The 21432-nt window shown below is 43.7% G+C and overlaps 1 protein-coding gene across 1 annotated transcript; it reads left to right on the top strand.

Moving 5' to 3' along the window:
- Window positions 1-818: 818 nt before the first annotated feature.
- Window positions 819-21422, top strand: cep170ba (centrosomal protein 170Ba). Its single transcript, XM_056295617.1, has 19 exons — window positions 819-1053; window positions 1839-1976; window positions 3643-3732; window positions 4964-5042; window positions 6098-6156; window positions 6521-6680; window positions 9807-9935; window positions 11082-11573; window positions 11668-12647; window positions 12847-13005; window positions 13526-13664; window positions 13787-15415; window positions 16327-16576; window positions 16782-16914; window positions 17698-17802; window positions 17897-17985; window positions 18395-18488; window positions 18578-18629; window positions 18792-21422. Exons 2-19 carry the CDS (start codon window positions 1872-1874, stop codon window positions 18983-18985), a joined length of 4938 nt encoding a protein of 1645 aa, XP_056151592.1. The 5' UTR covers window positions 819-1053; window positions 1839-1871; the 3' UTR covers window positions 18986-21422.
- The last annotated feature ends 10 nt before the right edge of the window (window positions 21423-21432 follow it).

The following is a 21432-nucleotide window of genomic DNA, read 5'->3' as shown; positions in this document are numbered from 1 at the left end:
AGTGGCAGGTCTACGGGTTCATTCAGGCTGCTGAGGAACCTCTCAGCCTGAGGAATGAAACTGTGGGCATAGTCTGGTGGAGGCAGCACGGATGCTCCGGTACCTCCTGCCAGAGGGTAGGAGGGTGAAGTGGGTGTGGGGAAGGGTGAGTGGGGTCCTTCACAATGCCAAGAGCCTTCCGGGTGCACCGTGCGTCAAAGGTGGCCTGGACGGATGGGAGAGCAGTTCCTATGATCTTTCCAGCTGTCTTCCGCTGTCGGAGGACTTGCCGTTCCCACGCCAGACTGCGATACAGCTGGTCAGAGCCTGCGCTTTCAACAACAAAATAAATAAAAATAAAATAAAAATAAATGTTTCAAGCGAGTTCAAGTCTCTGCAAGCTGATTTTCATACCGAAACGAATAGAAGGGACAGGTAGGAAGATACAGATGACAGGAAGAGATGGAAACGCCGTGGCGACCCCTAGCGGGAGCAGCCGAAAGGCGAGGACTGAAACGAGTGGAAACCCCTGGCTGTATGGAAGGCGGGAAAAACTAACTCAAAAATCAATATAAAAAAACGGTACGCTTTGGAAAAACGTCTGTAATGATATAAATTATTGTATTGTATTGTGTGCTCCTTTAATAACTTACATTTCACAGGTTTTGTATGTCCGACTCGCCGGCTTCGACAAGGCGTTTGATTTGTTTGACGTTTGAGCGGGCGAATCTGATTGGTTTTCGCCGCCCCCGCCCAAGCGTGCTTAACTCGTAGGCGTATGTGAAGCGGGGACGTGCCGGTGAGGTGAGTAAATCGAGCTCACCCCAAACAGCGCTGGATGGGACTTGTCAGTGTACGTCACTCGGTCGGGGGGAGGAAAGGTGTTGATCTGGCCTCGCAGGATATTTTCAGCTGGGTAGTTTCGCTCGTTTGTCATTTCTGTGAGAAAAGAAAGGGTGTGATCGCAGTTTCTACCTGACCGACGTTTTGTTTTCCCCTCGCAGCTATTCGTCGAATTTCCTCACAAGTTGAGTTTGCTTTTGGCTTTTAAGGGAAGCGGAGCTGACATTAAAGGTATGTATGTCCTCGTTGGTAACAAATCATTGGGGGGAAAGCCGTATTTTTTTCAGTAATGTCAGAGTGATGTATAACTTATCTGCAATAAACTGCGCAATACAAATCCGCTAGGCTGAACATTATCGGTTTCCTGATATGCTAATGGTGCTATTACCATGCAACACATAGTATATATATTCATATATACACACACATACTATAGCCAGACTGTTGCTGATTTTACTTTTTGAGCAACATGTTTAGCTTACATAGCCAACGTTGCAGGTAGGTTACAGCACTTGAGTTATGGGAAGTCTGTCTGCAACAGGTCTGCTAGCTGACAGCTCAGGAGTTTCTTTAATACCGAGCTTTTGTTCACGTCTTATTGTGTTGGGTGAACCTTGTGAACATCATTTAATGACTTGGGGACATCTTTTGAGTTTTTAATCCAGCTGATACAACCGTAATTAAAATGTACTCACTGGAACAAAATAATCACTCTTTCCCCCAACAGCTTCCAAAACAGTCAGACCGGAACGGGTTGGGGCAAACGGGTCTAATTGAAGTTAGATCATCACTGTCATTCACTAATATTCAAACTGAGGTGTCTTTTCAGTGCAGTATTTTATTTATTTATTTATTTTTGGAAAATATATTTTTCAGCTGGAGATACTGAGTGATGTGAGGAGAATCATGTCTGATCCTGTTTGCAGTGGCACCTCACTCTGATCGTGGGGAAACAAACCTTAGGCCCCTACATTTGGAAGAATGCCATCTTGAATAAGTCTCACATCTTTTCCCAGGATGCTGAGAGGGCCCTGAGTAGGGTCTCCAAGATGAGTGTGACATCGTGGTTCCTGGTCAGCAGCTCAGGCACACGCCATCGGTTGCCACGGGAGATGATTTTTGTGGGCCGGGAAGAGTGCGAGCTAATGCTGCAGGTGAGAGAGAGAGCGAGAGAGAGAGAGAGAGAGAGAGAGAGAGAGAGAGAGAGAGAGAGAGAGATTTGACTACGCTGTACATCAGTTAAGTGTTTACACAGCAAACGTCAGCAGTATGTCACATGAATCCTGGCTGAAGACTTCACTCCGAGACAGTCACACCGATGTGCAAGAGACCAGTGGGGAGGTTCTGCGTGCGCTTAAGAAGTGTACATACGCTAATGTACAACAAACCCTGGTAGCCAGTCAAACAATGACATTAAATACAGCTGACTGTTTCAACCGTTCTATTTTCCCCCTGTGCTGTCTACATGGAATTCCTTTGGCGTCCTCACTTGTCACTCTCCTCTAGTTCTCCCCACGCTCTGTATTTAGACCAGTGAGGAATAAACGAATGTTGCCTCAGAAGTAGGTTGTTTATACTTTCCTTAGTGAGTGTGGTGTACTCTGAAATGCCCTGCCCACCGCAGAGGCTGGCAGCATTTAAAAGCCAGTCTTGTACATACATAGGCGTTGCCAGGTCCTGTACAAAACCCCAACTTCTCCCAGTTTGAGATGACGCTCACTTTCACTCTGCTACGTTCAAGTTTTCAGAACTGCCTCTTGGTTTGGCATGTGGAATATGTAGCGCTAATCTTTCTTCACCCTTTTAAAAAAAATGTTTAACGTTTGCAACCAAATGCATTTTTTTCCCATCCCAAACAATCAGACTCTACCACAGTTCCATAAGCCACAGTAATGTGAGAATGCTGCTTGGCTCAAAAAACAAAGATTGTAGTGTAACTGCTGTCATATTAAGTGGAATAGCTTGATGTGACAGCAGTAACAAGTGGTGTGTGATTATTATTTGCTTCTACAAAGCTGGCATTTAAGCCATGGATCTCCTACTACTATGTCTTTTTTTTGTTGACTGATCAGTCTAGTATGCACTGCTGTCCAGTGCCAGAGGGTAACATTTTGTCTCGCTGATAAGAATGAAAGTATTGAAAAGTAGAGTTTTATGACTGAGTTAAGGTCAGACGACAAAAGGTCACTGTTGGGAATGTAGTGCTCTCAGCATTGTGCTACTGTACACAGCAGACTAATCAAGTTGGTTAATTGATAAAGCCATCACTTTAGGCAATATTGACGGGTGGTTATTTGAAAGCCCACTAATGGAAAAAGAGAGACAAAGGCAACAAAAAACAGCGCTCAGCATTTGAAAGCTGTCCATCCCTTTTAATGGCTGGTGAGAAATACTTTGTGACAGCCTTTTTAAATGAACCATTGAAGGACGGTATGAATTTTGCTAATGAGTTTAGCAGCCAGCCTTCATGTCTTTAATTTTGTGAAGTAGAGACTCAGATTTGCTAATGAGGGGAAAAGAGAGAATCACTTATCCGACTGCACTGACCCTTTATTTGATGAAGGTACACACAGACGTAACCATGCTTCCTCCTATTATGTAAGGACAGCTTGGACAATGTGCATGAAGGCTTAAGCTCTGCAGGTAATGTTTGGTGGACAAGGTCATCTGCAGTGAAAAGGGACTCACAGCAATAGCCAGCATAACGCAGAATGGTCAGTAGTGGATTCTGTCACGCTCTCCTCAGATTTTGTTTTTACCTACATGCGAGTGTCAAGGCTATAGCCTAGATGTGATAATGACTTTTGTTTTACTTTGCAGTCACGCAGTGTGGACAAGCAGCATGCTGTGATCAACTATGACCCAAACATGGATGAACACATGGTGAAAGACCTGGGCAGCTTGAACGGGGTGAGTGAGTCCATCTCTATTGTCTCTGCCTCTGCCTAGAGTAACGAAGGGGCCAGCCAGCCAGCTATAGTGCTCCCTTACAGTTTGAAATCCACAACCTTCTAACGCCTAAAAAACAAAAAAGACCCTCTCCCTGTGCCAGACACAGAGGGATTGCTGGTAGATAGCTGGTAGAACAGCAACAATCAAGGGACCCCATTTTCCTGCCAGCCCAGTTCCCTGTCTTCTTGCATTCTTCCTATCTTTCTGTAACCACCCCCAATCCCTGTACTTTTGCCACTCCATTGCACCGTTATACTGGTGAAAGCCAAGCATGTGCAGAGGGAAAGACTGTTCATTGTTCTCCTTGAGTGTTTCTTTTGGCCCTGGTTACAGCAACCAAACTAATCAGAGCAGAACAGAGCAAGGTCTTGTAACTAAAATCCAGCGTGGCCATTTTTTTAATCCCATTACTCTTGACAGTTATCTTTTATCTTGTATATATTGAACCGGGGTTGGTCATTTGTTCTCTGTCTTGCTCACTTGGTGTGGTTTTTCGTTGCATTAGTGGTGCTGAGGATAAAGGATAGAGTGGAAGACAATTTGACTTATCAGTCAGCGAAAACCTAAGTTTTGGTGCAAATGAGCTTGTGTGTATTTGGTGTGACTCCACTCCAAGTCCACCTGTCCCTGGGGCGTTCTCCTCCTGCCTCGACAATCATTACACAACAGAATAATCCCATCAGTACCTTGGCATGTTGGTGGCTTAACTTTCAGTGGGAAACAGGCCAAATGCAAAGTACCTCGGGCAAGCAGTTTCTTTGGCCCCTGTGGTTGTGTGTGCAAGGGGAATGGAAAGCCTGTTGCCTGTGTAACAGCAAATTTTGAATCCCACCCCCAACTTTGCCCACCGGCGTGCACGCGCGCACACACACACACACACACACACACACACACACACACACACACACACACACACACACACACACACACACACACACACACACACACACACACTTGTTTCCATGCCATAACCTGTTTGCATTCCTACTCCCATTCTCAAGCCGCTGCATTGTCTTGTGCTATCTTTTCTTTCTCTCTTTTGTCTTGATTGTGAAGCACTTCAGTTTGTTTCACGAAAGTGCTTTACAAATAAATTCATGATTTGATTTATCATCACCCACATTGGTCTGCATCATGAGCAAATGTTGCTTACTATAGCTAAAAAACATTTTTTTCCTCTCGCCCACAGACATTTGTGAATGATCTCCGAATCCCAGACCAGACATACATCACCCTCAAGCTCTCTGATGTCATTCGCTTTGGTTATGATATCCTTTTTCAGTAATGCTGACTTATGTTGCATTTGACTGATTTTTAAAAATTTTTTTTACGTTGGTCAGCAGTTGAGTTGGATTGGTGTGATGAGGCGCTTTCTTCCTCCTGCATGCTCCCTTTTAGCTGGAACGGTTGTATTTCAATGATGAGCAGCCTTACACTTTAATGTGCTCGTAAAGCCCAATTTCCCCAGCTGCTGATAAGCAGCTGTTTTGAGTCGAGAATTCTTTTGTTTTTCCCTCTGTGATCTTTTCTCAGCATGCTAATTCCCGGTGGATTTCAGTCAGGCGTTTCAGATTATCTTCATCTGTTGACTGAAAATCTCCTGCAACCTTTGACCCTGCTCCCCCAGTGCAGAAAACCTATGAAAGTTGAAATTCAGGTTGTATAACTGGAGGAAAGCAGCTTAGAGTAAACAGACATTTTGGGTGCATGTGTTACCAGAAACCATCTCGGCTGCATGTGATGTCACATGTTTCAATGAGCGGGTCACTCTAGATGTGAGACGGTGTGAATCTCAACAGTCCCACATTGTTTACTGATGTGCTTTCTCCAAGTCAACCTCAATGATTAATTATTTGCAAAATAATGATTGACAACAGCCATCCACCAATTAGCACTTAGCAATTGTCTCTACTTCCAGCGATATCTGACACTGCTCCAATTCCCAGTAAGAACAACAGAGAGCAGCTTTGATGCAGAGATGACAATGTTATATTAGCAAAAAAGACATCACTAAAAGAAAAGGATATAGTGAAAATGTGCTTTTGGGAAAACTGTAAAATGAATTCATGTTTTCCTGAGTGTGTTTACTGTGTTGATGTGACATTGAAGTTACAATAGCAGCGCTATCTTGAAAATGTATTTGACACAGCACTAGTAACTAAAGGAGATGTGACGGAGGAATTTTGAAAGGACAACCTTTGAGCTCTTCTCATAATAGCCAGACAAGACTTGATACTCATTCCCTAAGATTGCTTACGATATGAAAACATGCATTTTCCATATGCCTCCAAAATATGTTTGTATACCCTAACGCCTCCCTCACATGCTCATGTGTACATGCTGGAGAAGAGTCAACACAAGGTCCCAGAGGAAGCTCTGAAAGTGAGTAAAACTTGCAGCCTCTGTCCAATGTGTGAACTGTGTACAGCCTTTGTTTTTGAGTTGGCGCCACCAAAAGTCCTTTGGGGAATAATTGCTTGAAATTTACTTTTCTGCTTAAGTATACTTTTTCAGCATTTCTGCAAAACCATGCTTAACTTGTTGCTGTAATATGTAGACACACAACCACATCTCATTCCCACATTCGTGTTGTAAATGATAAGAAAAAAAGCCAGCACTTGAAATAGTGATCTCCAGTGGGTTGGCCGCTCTTTTGTGTTTGTGTGTGTGAGGACAGTTCTATCTGAAGTAATATTTGGTGAGAATGGTATTCACATCCTGCCTTCCCTTCCGTCTGTGTCTGCAGCATGAGAAATATACCAGCCAGCTGCAGCTTAGTATGAAGGCCTTGGAGGCCAGGAAGAAGGAAAAAAAACAGGGGCAGAACCCAGAGAAGAGCAGAGACCCTGAATCCTCCCAGGCCAAACTGCAGGACAGGGCAGAGCGCAAAGCCCACTCGGTCACAGGTAATGACTAATCATGTTGCCCTACACTTACTCTGTAGTGGTAAATATTGCTAGCAACTCAACTGATAGAATGCCCTACAAAGTTAGCAACTGTTCCTGCTGCCCGAAGGTAACTGCCGATTCTCAAATGGATTTGAATGTCATGTTCACACACAAGGAAGAGGAAGCCTTTGTGTCTCTATGTGCTATGGGAGCCAGGCTGGAGATCTTTGGATAAGGCAGACTTGGTTTCTTTTCTTACAAGCTTTCGTTATGGGAGATCAGCCAGACATGCGAGGTGAGAGGACTGGAGGCTCAATCCTACAGTGTTAGTAACAGTCCTTGACGTCCCACGGTTGGTAGGATGAGTATGCATGGATAGGGGTTTGCCAGACTAGCTAATGGCTGAGGAGTTAAGGACAAATGAAGTCTTATCTCTAAAGGCCATGGCCAGCTGCTGGTGGTAAGAGGTGGGGTGTTGCTGAGCAAGCGGATGATGGTGCTCAACACGTGGCCCCAAAGAATTCAAAAGGTGTGTAGGTTTTGGCACCAAGTTGGCACTGCTTTCCATATAGCTCAGAGCGGTAGATTTGTTGTCTTCCTCATAGTCTGATGCCCTTCTCTCCTGTTTGCCTTTTGCCAATATGAACAAATCCTTTCTTTTTATTTTTTTTCCCATTTCACCACATAAGCAACATTGAGAACAGAGTTGGGGGGATTGTTGGTTATAGAGAAGCCCTTTCTGAATGAAGCTCATACACACTGATTGTTTTGGCTTAGCAGTTCTCATACTTCCCACTTAGTAATTGCCGTCTAAGCTCACTGAAAAAACTACAGCCAGGGCTAAAAATAGGTTTTATTTCCTGCTCATGTCCTGCAGAATGCATAATGAACATATGACTGAACTACTGAAAAATCTTGGGAAACGTGCACTATAGGTTGCTTACTTCTACTAATAAGTGTCCTGTTGGGATGGGAGTGCAGCTTCAGTGCCCGGTCACTATAAGCTATCCCTGTTGACCCAAGCTGGTGACCGTAAACTCCTGACCCATGTTGATCTATCTGTGCAGGAAATCCTACTCATCCAAGCCCATTAACAAAGGGTTATGTAGGTGTTAGCTGTAGTGTGAGAGCGGGGGTCTTGTGTGCTGTGACTCAGTCTTCCTCTGTGACCTTCATCAACCCTGATCTATGAAGGTTGTGTTCATTTTCCCACGGAAAATTGCATTTTCAGGTTTAGGTTTCTGAAGTAAGAAATTAAGGTCGTGTGTGCCTTATTCATGTCAAACACTAAAACCCTTTCATTTCATTGTGGAGTCATTTTTCATCAAGTTTGACTTTTTCTTACAAAGTTGGTTTGTTCTTCAAACCCATCTTGTTGCTGTTCTCCTTAAGTTTATTTCATTTGAGGGAAAAGTAATTGGCAAGTCACCTGATGTCAAATGAAAAAGAAAAGCATTCAGCAGCACACCCAGACTGACCGAACCAAAGCCAGCGTGCATGTCTCTGCAGACTGGTATGCAAATTGCTCTGTTTTATTGGAGTCTTTCAGACAGATGGCTTTGTTTTGCACATTACAGGTCACTGTCAATGTGACGTCACTACAGGTCTGTTTGCAAGTTGCAACGTAACCAGTGACTACAGCAATATCAACTCCTTCACGCGCTGTCTGCAGTGGAGTATTGGGACAGAGAACTGCGTGCGTATGCGTGCACGTGCATGTGTGCGTGTGTGTGTGTGTGTTCCCCCCCCCCCCCTGCAGCTGTACAGAGAGAGGAGTGTAGCCAGTCCTTCAGCTGTCTGCAAGGCCAGCCTGCTGGCTTGTACTGTATGTGATTCAGTCGTTCCTAGTTTACCCTGACATATCCATGGGCTGGTCAGCATTTCCTACAGGGACATTAAATAGTTTCACTGACTCATTCAAGGAAAAACATGGATTTTAAACATCGGCATTTGTGTACTTAAAATATCCCAATACTTGGGCCTTAAAGTGTACTACTTCATGTGCAGCTCGGTCACTGAAATTTAATTTGAATGATTTGATTTAACAATTTTATTCTGCTTGTTCATTCAGTGTATAGTTAAGTAGCCTTGCTGCACACCCAACTCAAGCAGTTGACAGCTCAGCTCTGTACCTAGGGTATTTCAGGTTTATCACGTGCCTTGTGTTTCCCTTGGCCCGTAAAGGAGGATTGGGTAAGGAGAAAGGAATTGGTAACATGTCTTGCTGCGCCTCCCGTCACCCTGTTGATGGCTTATTGTCCGTGTCCAAGGCAACAGCGCTGAAGTGCTGGTGTTACTTTGGTTTGTTTAGCGTCTGTGTTAGACGCCCAGAGAGCTTGTTTAGCCTGGCTATCGGCCGGTCAACCGCCATGTAGATTATCTGATTAGAGACAGGCTGGCTTTCCCCTTGTGGCTGGCCTGCCAACTGCTAAACATCAACTCAGCTACAGTATGAGAGGAAATGGTCCCCTTTCACCACGTAACACATGTGTTTGAGATAAATACAGTATTTAGAGAGAGTGATGGAGTATTTAGGTCAGCAGTTCCAGTGATAAGATTTGCTATCAGCGAGAAGCCCAACAGTTAGAGGGAGCCTGGCAACAGACACTATACTTCTTTGGTCATTCATAGATCTCCACTGGTTCAAGCCAGTGGTGTTGAGATATCTGTGAGAAGCGTCCCCCCCTGCTTTAGGTCTCCTCTGCTGTTTTGAAGATTGGGATTAGTTTTGTCTTGACTCTTGCTGTGGGGATCATATTGATGGTTCAGTCAGAAATGCCATTAGACCCTTTCTACTCTCTCTGTGTCATGGGAATATGTTTGGAAGTCTAATATAAGGAGCATAACACTATATTTAGAGCTCTATTGTTTGGCAACGTCTTGTGGTTGCAAGATCACAACCAGACTACTAAAGCTGTTGTTTGGCTTATCATGACGTTTAAGGTTTACCATGTGACCAACACCAACTAACTATGTCATCATAACTACTAGACGCGGCACAAACGCACTTCTCTTTGTTTCCTTCTCTCTCTCCTTCCTTCTTCTCCCTTTCTTTGTCTTTCTCTCTGTGGCTGTGTGTGCTCATGTGTGTGTTGGTGGGTATGTGTCTGTGTGTGTGCCTGTATTTGTGTGTGTGTCTGCTAGTCACCACAGATTGTCAAATATCCAAGCCTACTCCTCTTTATGGCCAACCATCCTGGTGGGGGGAGGATGAGGAGCCAAAAAACAAGGAAGAGAACGATGACGGGAAGCAGCCAGACCAGGAGTCATCAGGTAAGAGTGCCTTTTCTTTTACCATCATTTAATACTGTAAAAGTTTTAGTTATCATTTATCCGTTTATTTACACCTTTTTAAAAGAATAAAAGTAAAATGAGAACCGCTGAATGCCAGTCTAATTGAAATTGTATTAGATGCACTGTCAGGTCAGGCTACATCGCCTTATTCCATCCTAATGTGAAACGGCACGTTTGCTATGTCATGGTTATCTGGTGTCCTGCCTTGCTCTTTGAGAGACGCGTGTTGTTAAGCTTAAGGCGGGTTCTCTGGCTGCCAGTTGTGGACTTTGAGCCATGTTAGGCCAGAGGGCAGTGCCTGTGTGCCTCGTGATGGATTATGACCCTCTAAGCTGCCAGAGTGGGGAGGTGATTGTCTGCCTCATGTTGCCCAGTCTGCAAAAGATTATTACCGCTCAGCTGCCCCCCACTGTAGTCTGAGCTCTTACAATGATATTTGTCCACATCCAACTGGCATCTACAAACCAACTGGAAAATGTGTTATGTCACCCTAACTGCTGGAATCGTGGTGTTGTTGTTGTTGTTATTTATTTTTCATTGATTTATTTGTCTTAATTTTGGGGCTTGGTTGATGGAGTTTCTGAGTTAAAAACCAAACAAAAATATTTTGGAATTTTTTTTTTAGAATTTATGGGAGAGGAGTCAAACTATGTGCCAGTGTGGATGCTAGAGTATGCCGGTTACCATTTCAACCAATCACTACATCAGCTAATGTTGTTCATTAAATAACTTTTAACCAGTGAGTAGAGAATTAATGAGTGAAATGAATTGGTAGTGTTTGGTTGGAATGAAAAGGCCGCATGCTCTTGCCTTGATGGCACCTGGGGATTGATATAATTGATTTAGGGTTTATTTCCTTAAAAATTTAACTTTAAAGAATATTTTCCTTTGTGGGACCTTTGAAGGCTGTACAATGTGTTTGTGGGTATGTGTAGCATATTGAGGAGAGACTCCGAAAAAAAATTACAATGTTGTCCATCTAGACCAGCTTTTATTAGTTTTAATAATAGAAAATAAATACAGGTCTTTTACTCGTAATTGTGTGCTGAAATGACTTTGTAGGCAGCACCTAATACATACTGTTTATCTGTAGATTGTTTGCTTTTTCTTCTCTGTTCTTTGCAGAGCCTGCTAAAGAAGTCTACAGACATGAGATCAATGGCTCTCTATCTGACAGCCAGGGCAAGACAATCTCCTCCTACCGCCGGGAGCCTAGCTACTTTGAGATCCCCACCAAGGAGTTTCAGCAGCATATCGCCAAAAAACCTCAGGCAGATGTTCAAGAGGTCCCCACGAAGGACACGCTGGATCCCTCCCTATGTGTCCCCTCTACCCCTACTTCTGTGGTCCAAAGTCATGCCTCCTTCACCATCGAGTTTGATGATTGCACGCCTGGCAAGATGAAGATCAAGGACCATGTCACCAAGTTCTCCTTCCGCCAACAGCGGAAGCCCACATCCAAAGAGGCAATGACCACACCATCTGAAGTGATGTCAGCAGAAAGCAAAGTTGCTGATTGGTTGGTTCAGAGCAACAGGAGCATGATGAGAAGGAGGTCAACAACTGAAGACATGTACAGCATTAAAAGTGATCAGTCAATTCAGAGGACCACCAAGGGTAAGACACTGATGCCATTTTTTACATTGTATTTTAAGTAGGTTAATATTCTACTTGGCAGATAGATATATATTTTCATATTATTTATCATCAGGACACCACCATGAAGATGGCACGCACAGTGACTCAGAGGAACCTGCAGTTAAAGGCAAAGATGTCCAGCCTCCGATTGCATTCCAGGGCTCCGAAACATCCCAAAGAGCATTCCCTCCACGCCTTTTTTCCTCACACGGTTTCACCTCCCCAGATTCTGAAGAGCCCCGGACATGTTCTACTCCAGAAACCCAGTCCCCGCCCAGTCTTGGAAAGGCTGACCCTCACCAAGCTTTTGTGATTGAATTCTTCAACGATAACCCACGAAAGAAGCGCTCCCAGTCCTTTACCAACAACATGACCCAGCCCGACACTTCAGTCCACAGAGCTCAGCTGGAGAAAATAAGAAAAGGCTCAGGCCCAAGTGGGGAGAAACAAGTCCCCTCTTCAGCATCCAGCACTCCCCCATCCCAACGATACACCATTCCCCTCAAGGGCTCAGGTTCTCCAGGACACCAGAGAGCTGGCTCTTTAAGAAGGGAGAAGACAGAGGATCGGATTAGTACAGGCTTTTCCTCACGCTCCTCTTCTTCTGTGTCAATCCGGCCCTTTGGAAGCGTTGGCCGTAGATCTAAACTTGCCCAGGACTTTACTGCTGAATTCCTGAAACAAGCCAAACAAGCCTTCACCACCAGCAGGGAGAAAAGCCCATCTAGTTCCCCTACATCAAATTCATCAGGGACTACGACTACCTCACAGTCTCACCATAGTCCAGCCAGTCCCCCGCTATCTACTGTTCCCCACCTTGTTCAAACCTCTTCTCCTGTACACCAGCCTATGCCCCTCAAGGCTCCCCTAATGCCCCAGGCCTCACAGAGTGCAGAAGTCAAGAGCCCACGGTATGGCCCCAAGAATGAAGAGGAGGACAGTCTGAGCGATGCAGGAACCTACACAATCGAAGCAGACGCACAAGATAAAGAATTGGAAGAAGCACGGCGCAAGATTGATCAGGCAAGTGGTCTGCACACTTCATCGTCCCTTGTTCTCCATCCCACATAAAAAGAAACTGTCTCATCTGTAGATATGTCTTAGTATCAAAGTGGCGAGAAAATGTTTCACTGAAAAATGAGATGGCTCTGCCTTATAAAACAATATGTTTCTCAGACTGAGCTGCGGTCATTGCCAGCCTCCAAGTCTCAATTCTTGTACTCATCCCCTCACCATACTTTGTTCCTGACAGGTGTTTGGTGTGGTTGAGAGCCCAGAGCAAACCAACCAGAATGAAGCAGAAACATCAGCAGCGTATAGGCCTGTTATTGTTAAGGGCAGGGAGCAGCATAGGCAAAGTAACTGTGGGGAGCTGAGGACAGCTCCAGGACAGGGAGAGAGTCGGGTGAAGGTAAACCTTACATAGTGTGGGATCAGTGAATGGGTGAAGGAATCAATCATTTGTTACCACTTATAAAGACTCTCGTGTGATCTGCTTAGTAAGTAATTAGCATTTAAATGAATAAATCAGCATGGTGTGCTATCTTAATTTTTCTTCATGGTGTTTCCTCTCTTTTTTCTTTATCTCTTGTGATTTCTGGAGTGGCCTTTTTTCCCCCACACTGGTTCTTGGTTCTTTGATTTTCTTTCCTTAACACTAAGGAGAATGATTAAAGATTGAGTTGAAATTTTTTTTTATGGCTGTTGTGAGTAATGATGTCATGCATATTTACTTAACAGGAAATATTGATTCATCATCTGATTGCTAATCAAGAATAAAGGTTTATTTTCAGATTTTAAAATTTACCAAGAAGTAAACCGTCGTAATCATCACTAAACATGCATGGTTTCAGTTTCCTCAAAATGTAACATCATCTTAATGAAAGAGAATTTTATTTTTATAGGAATTGTATCCTATTTTCCCTATACAGGTTAATTTGGGGGGTCCTGTGTTACAAGGAGCTCCAAAGTGGATGTCTCGCTGGGCCAGCTTGGCAGACAGCTACACAGACTCTGGCCCTTCATGTGGCTTTTTTGACATTCCCTCCCAGATGGAGCTGCCAGGGGGAGGTAAGCCTCCTGACAAGACATTAGTCCATTTGAAATGATAATGAGACACCCTGATGAATATGAATGATATTTAGTTCTATTACATGTGATTAATATGCACCAAAATTATTTCATCTCAAAAGGAGGTAAAATCAATCGCAAGACCACGCTCGGCCAAAACCAGGACAGTGCTGAGTCCGAAAGCTCCAGAACTCGACGAATCCTGCCTCAGGTCCCACCAGGGGAGAAGAGTGAGATTCAAACTCCCAGCATTCATGTTCACTATGACCTGCAATCAACCTTTGATATATTGGACAGTAGCTCACTGGACCCCAGGTCTCAGGATGTTCTCCAGAGGTTAACTGTTCAGGATGATGTGGAGCCTGACAGCTTGAGTGACGCCAGCAAGTCAGATGATGGCTCCATCTTAGAGCAAAGGATGAGACCGCTGTCTGATACATCAGAGAAGAATAAAGAGGAGAAACCCAGACTCCCTGCAAAGTCAACGTCCTTCTATATAGGCTCAGATGAGACTGTAGCTAAACCAGAATGTGGAGGCTCAAAGCCCAGCACTCCCAAGACTGAAAGAAAACAGCCATCTAAAAACTTCTCCACAGCGACCTTGACCAGACCAAGAAGTAGCCAAGACTCTGGGAAGGTAAAACCCAATGCTTCTGCTCCCCTTCTTGGCCAGGGAGCGGAGACCCTAGAGTCCAAAGAGTGCCTGGTAAACACCCTGGTCAGACAGGAGAGCTTCACTAAGGACCGGCCCATTGATGCTAGGCTGCCCAACATATCCAGCCTGCCCACTCAAAAAGACACTGACACATTTCAAGGAGTGTGCAGTCAGGACACTCACACTTACCTCAAACAGACAGAGGATGTTCTCGCTGCCCTGGAGGCCAAGCTCCAAGCAGGCCAGCCAGGGATCAGTCCCTCACCTGTAATGGACTCTCTTTCTGGGGATTCGGATGTGGATACCTCCAGCACTGTCAGCCAGCACAGCAATAAGACCAAGCCAAATACACTGTCTAAAAAGCCCTCCATTACCAGCCTCCGTAGAGAGAAATCTTCAGCCGGTATAGCTAGTCAAGACTCCAATCGCAAGTCCTCTGCATATGAGCGTCTCACAGAGAATCGCCGCACCCATGATGGCATCACCAGCAAGAACGACTTAAGCAGGAGGCCAGTTGGACTGAGACGCAGCATAGGTAAACGTGGCTCCACGGACCTAAGTGACGACCCCCAGAGCTCAAGCCTACCGTATTCCGACCAGGAGTCTGGCACTCGCCAGCCCCGCAAAAAATACACAACCCCCCTTCAAAAAGAGGACCCAAAGACCTCCAAAGCATCCCATGTCCTGAGTCGTTCCAACAGCCTGTCAGCCCCAAGACCCACCAGGGCTTCCATGTTGCGCAGGGCTCGTCTCGGAGAGGCCTCTGACAATGAGGGAACAGAAACAGATAGGATTTCCCAGGAAGTGGGGAGTGCTTCAACTAAGCAGCCCCAGGAGGCCAAGAAGCTGTCCAGGCTGGATATGCTGGCCATGCCTCGCAAGAGGACCAGCTCGTTCAACACGCCCAGCGATACAGAGGCCGCCTCCACAGGTAGGAGCACTGGATTCTCTAACCGCAGCACAGAGTCCAGTAGCAGCTCTGCCCGCAAAGCCTCTGTTCCTGTTCCTGGAGCACCACCACAGAAAGGAGCCCTTAACAGGACACCTATCACCCGTGGACGCTCCAGCAGTGCCAAATACACCAGTAGCACAGCAAGTAAGTATGACACATACGCATGTTTCTTTACTTCTAGTGAACAAAAAAATCATTTTACAGTGTTTTTACTTCTCAAAGTATTTAACCTTTCAGTTATGCTGAATGTCTTAGCCAATCCAGCGCTGAAGAAAAGTAAAGACATTATGTGTGCCCAAGACAGGTTGCAAGGTCTGTGGAAATTCATCCAGAATATTGAATTGTTTTAATAGTTTGATAAGCATTAGTGCAAGCCTGGTTTGTATACTTTAAAGCTGTTTCATCAAATGGGTGACGAGTCTTTATGTTGTTTTTTTTTGTGTGGGAAGTAGATTTTTAAACTTGCTTTTACTAACAAACTGGTTACAGCTGACCTTCATACTAACTACCTGAGATGGAATGAGTTCCTCCTCCATCTGCATAGTGTTCTCTTTATTGTGTGCTGATTTGTAACTGAAACTGTTTACACCAATGATGTGAGAATATTGTGGTCCTGATGAGAGCTAGTGAGCCCATGTTTACTGGGATATGTTTTATGGTACACCTCACTTTTCTTTCTGTTTGTCTGTGTTCTTGCCCACAGCTGCATAATGTGGGAGTTGTCTGCTCATTTCAGTTTGAAATTTATTTAAAAAAAAAAACAACTATCCAAATATGGAGAGAAATTATTTTGAGCTATTTACTCAATTTGTTATGGAAATTAGCAATTCTATGTTGGACAGTTTCTGTCTTTGGAATGTTTCGGTGACTTGAGCTGAGATACACTTAGTGGTGTTCTTTCTGGTGGTGCTCTTTGATGGTATCTATCACTGCCTTGCTCTCACTTTTCTTCTGTCATTCTCTCTTTCTGTCTCTTTGTCATGCTCTTTCTCCATTCCCTCACATCCTCTTATCTTCAATCCTCTGTCTAATCTCAAACCAATTCATGGCCCAAGGCTCAAGGAGACGACAGAAAGGCTCTGATTACACCTCCACCTCAGAGGAGGAGTACGATTCCAACCAGAGCACCCCTAAACACAAACGTTCCCAACCTTCCCCAGCTTCCCATAATCTGCAAAGTCAGTCCCGTCCACAACCACTAGTTGCCCTGCGACCCAAACCCCGCGGCAGGGACTACTCTGAGGATGAGAGCCATGAGGGAGATGCCTTCCAGAACTGGTCTAGCCACAGTGCTGAGATTGCACGGTAAATTTAGATGAGCTATTTGTCCAACATCACAGGCAGAGTTTTGTTCCAAGTGCAGATACTACAGTGATCTCAAAAGGTTAAGGCACTGTGCTGAAATAACCTTACATTCAGATAGAAAGCAATTCACATTCTGCAGAAAGTTCTCTTGTGTTCCTGTTGGCCAACTCTGTAAGATATTTTTGTTGTTTTTCCACCCTAATAGGTTGAGTCAGGATCTGGCTAAAGATCTAGCTATCTTGGCCAGAGAGATACATGATGTGGCTGGTGATGCTGATCCTCAGAGCTCTCGAATGGAGACCAATGCCCCTGCTTCCAAAGGGACTGCTCATGAAGAGGTACATCTAACTGTTTGATACAGCCTTAGTCAGCTGGCTCTTCTTCTCGGCACATTTGAAGCCTTAGCTAGAGGTTAAAATCTCAAATTGACATAATGTAAGCTTTATGATTTCCTCTTCAATCTGTAGCACAGAGTACATCCCAATTTTGGCATTTTTATATTGTGACAAGAGGAAGTATGTACCAGCGATCATGGCCTCTTCTTGGTTCAGCCTCATTATAATGCTATCCAGCCAGCAATGGTGCAGTTACATGATGCAAATTAATGTTGTATTGAAATTTAACAAAGCATTTTTTCTAGAACCCAAAAATTATTTCTTTTTGTTTTGTGGTGTCTGGACACTGCTTGACATCCTCCTCATCATATTCTTCATATATTTTATAATTCCATTATAATTCTGTTATCCTCTTTCAATGTTGTATTCTCGTCTAAATTGTGTTTTATTCTGTAATCGCAACATCCATTGCACGTTGTCCATCTTGGGGGAGAGAGATCCCTCCTCTGTTGCTCTCCCTGAGGTTTCTTCCTATTTTTTTCCCCCTGTTAAAGGTTTTTTTTTTTTAGGGAGTTGTTCCTTATCCGATGCTAGGCTCTAAGGACAGGATGTTGTGTTGCTGTAAAGCTCCCTGAGGCAAATTTGTTGTTTGTGTTAATGTGCTATACAAATAAAATTGACTTGACTTGTTTTTAGTGAGTTACTCACTTAACTGTTTGCCACTGTTTTGATTGTTGTGTAATATCTACAAAACCAACAGCTGATGATGCTTTGATTGTATTGCAGCTGGTTCAGCACCTTCCCGAGGTTGGATTAAACTACCCGAGAGCCCTGCCAGGCTCTGCTGAACAAAAGCAGCTTGACCAGATCAGTAATTGGGACACAGAAGAGGTCTGATGCACTATTTAGCTTCACCACCTTATGAACTCATTGGCACTGATATTGAATGAGGTGACTTTTTGAAAAAAAATTCCCTCCTTTTCAGCCCACTGTTGACCGCCTGATGCTAAACCCAGTGACTCAGGTTTCCATGGCCATCAGAGAAAACACCGAGCAACTAACTGACAAAATCAAGTATGAACTGGAGCTCACTTTTAAGACATGCATAAATATCCATCTTTCCCTTACCTAATTAAGATCTGATGGAAAAAAAAATCTTTAATCCCATTTGATGACCGCTGTCTGCTTTGGCCCTGTAATCTCTTTAACTATGCGTAACTGTCTGAGAGAGTTTGCGTGCAGTCTGAAATCCTGACAAAAATCAGGCGAGTGAGAGGATTCAATTGAGCTGTGCTATTTTGAGCAGTGACAGGATGAGCTTTGCTGTTACATTTAAACTTTCTGTTGTTTATCAGTTGTACAGTAGCCACAGGTTCTTGCTGTGGGTCCTTTCACTGATTTGAATTTTACAAAGCTGTCCTGAATGAGATACACTGTAGGAAGCCAACTTTCAAGCCACTGAACTTTGGCATTGTGTTTACAGATTACTTTTCCAAGACAAGATGGATGTCTGGGAAGAAATTGAGGCCAAGATCAATTCTGAAAACGATGTCCCCATCCTCAAAACCTCAAACAAAGTTTGCATCTTAATTTAGTTTTAAGCTAAATGCATTGTGATTAATCATTTATGTGTCAGCTGTGACGTTTGTCAACATTTGTATTTCAGGAAATTGCATCCATCCTGAAAGAACTCAGAAGAGTTCAGAGACAGCTTGAGGGTAGGTCACTTGTACAAATTGTAATCATCATCTAGCTGTCTGTCTGATCTACATATCTAATCTGTGGGGGAAAAAAATATGTAGACCTAAGAAAATTGAGTAAAATGAACAAGTTGTTCATTTTTCCCCAAATACACCTGCGTTTGCTTCTGTCCTTCCCAGTCATTAACACTATCATCGAACCGCCACCGGTGGTCGTCACCTCTTCGACTGGAGTGCGACCCTCTAAACCCCCCAGCAGAGACTGGAGAACGATCCACTCTGTCTCCCATCGTGGTGGGGGACCCAGGCCCAGTGAGAGTGTCAGGAGAGCGGCTGTGACGCCAGATGACAGCAGAGAGGGTTATTTGGTTTGATATCGGTCTTCCCCCCCACAGAGCCAGGTGTGGGGCTCTTCTGCGTACGGCGATACCGGAATGAGGAAGTGAAACAGGCTATGCATAACTTTAGCCTCCAGCACATCAAGACACATACACAACTGCACTATTGGCAGTAAATAGCAACATTATATATTCAGTAGTGTGAGAAAAGGCCTGCACTAAATGCTCCCAAGGTCTTGACATGAGGCACTGTTCAGGAGAAAGATAGCCCTTTAAACAAGGCTGTGTTGGTGCCATAGTGTCTCCCATTAATGCAGAAAAGGCTTCAGAACTATACTTGACTATTTATATGGTAGCGATTGATATATTATTTGCCAATGGTATGAACTATACAATTTTGTGAAGCACAGTGTAAATAGTTAGTGGGATTTAAAAAAAAAAACGACCTGAATGTGATCACATCATATCAGGTGGTAAAAATTAAGGACTCTGGTTATTGTAACAAATTGAGATTTCTGTGTTGTATTGAGATTAATCACATCTTTTGAGGACATTTTATTTGCGGTTTGTTGTGAATAGGAAGAACTGCAGCAACACCCTGCAGATGTGACTTCTCTGTGTTTTTCACGCAGAGCGATTCCCGTCACATCTTAGTTCTTTCCCCTATATTTTTATCTTTGACCACATTTCCCCCCACTGTGGACAACTTACCGAAGAATGTAAAATATATTTATTACTGCTGAATGCTATGGTATTAAAGAGGGCAACTGTCTAATAAAACAAATAGAAGATAGCATTCAGATGACTTTAAGATAGTCTTTTGAAACTAGTGCCAGAGAAAGATTGTTATATTTTCAGTTGAAACATACCATGATGAGATATTTGTTCTTTTGCAAATCGAGTTATGTCTGCCCTCTCCAGTAATCAGACACTACAAATGTCTGCCAAATGAGGTTAAAAACCTTTGGTGCATAGGCAGAAGATGAGGATTTAATTAACTGGCAAAAGCAAAGTCAGCCAGCTGCAAAAGTAGACTTGTGAGTTGAAGCATTTTAAGCGTTCCTGGTATTTGCTGTTTGGAGAGCAGTCTATATTTCAATGTGTTTAACAGGGTTTGGGAGAATATGGGCCTTACTCGGTGTTTGGAGTTTTGTTTTGTTTTTTTGTACCTACAAAGCACAATATGCTGCCGAGTTTTGCCAAAGACGACCATAAAACGTTTGTCAGACAGAAAACTCTCGAGCATCCCCACATGTTCCTCGGTCGAACACACTACAGTATTTTACTTTTGAGGACATTACCCTACACCCAAACCTATGCATTATTCCTACACCCGAACCTATACATGATTCCTACACCCGAACCTATACATGATTCCTACACCCAAACATATACATGATTCCTACACCCGAACCTATACATGATTCCTACACCTGAACCTATGCATTATTCCTACACCCGAACCTATACATTATTCCTACACCCGAACCTATACATTATATCTACACCCGAACCTATACATTATACCTACACCCGAACCTATACATGATTCCTATCAGAAAGGCTATTAGGTATGCTGTGTGGGAAGAGTTCTCATATATGTCTGTGTTTCTATGGAAAAGGCAAAGCTATGAAGATGCAAGTCTACTTCCCAATGGTCCTCGCTTGTCAAGAATCACAATATATTTTTATTTATTTTCTTTATTGATTCAATTGACAAAGGGTAGAATGTCTGTGCAATTTTATATCTTAACTAGTGAAATCATTAGTTGTGTCATTTCTTGTTCAGTATGTGTATATCTGAAGATTGTTTGTCCCCCAAAAAAATTACCTCTCCATCTTGTATTTTGCACTAATGTTGTACAACAGAGCCCCCTCAACCATATATGCTGCAAACTGTAATCTACTCTCTCCCAACAGTGCTCATTTTGTCAGTAAATACTTCTCTACTACTTGCACATCGACATTTTTATGCCGTTTAAAACTAAAAGCAACTCAGTGCACTGCCAAGTGTTTTCCCTCTCTCCCAAATGGTTTCTGCTTATGATTGTAATGTGGAGGCCCTGAGTGCCACACAGATGTTTGGGAGGATGTGTCCTACAGCCGAGCACAGGGCTGGTTTACAAACATGAGCTCATGCAAAAAAAATCCAAAAAACGAAAGTGAATGTCTGACGTTTGGACCGCTCTGGCTCAAAACGCTGCTGCTTTTCTCTGGGACAGTATTTCTTCCCCCTTTCCTTTACTCTGTGCAAGCTGAGTAAGTTGTAAATGTAAGTGTCTGTTTTGTCCTTCGGTAGATCTTTCCACCCCTCTCGCCCAAGATTTGTCGCTTTTCTTTGGATCCGCTTAGTTCAAATTCCTTTTATTTTCTCACTATTTGGTGTTTCCAAGTTGACCTTGTTATTTATGTAAATTTTGATCCAAGGTAGATAAATGATGATTCAGTTTTTTTTTCTAATAAATTTCCTTTGTAAAGCTATT

This window comes from Lampris incognitus, chromosome 16 (assembly GCF_029633865.1).
Source record: "Lampris incognitus isolate fLamInc1 chromosome 16, fLamInc1.hap2, whole genome shotgun sequence".
Taxonomy (NCBI): Eukaryota; Metazoa; Chordata; class Actinopteri; order Lampriformes; family Lampridae; genus Lampris; species Lampris incognitus.
Note: the sequence above shows the minus strand (reverse complement) of the source record. Positions and strands in the feature narration are given on the sequence as shown.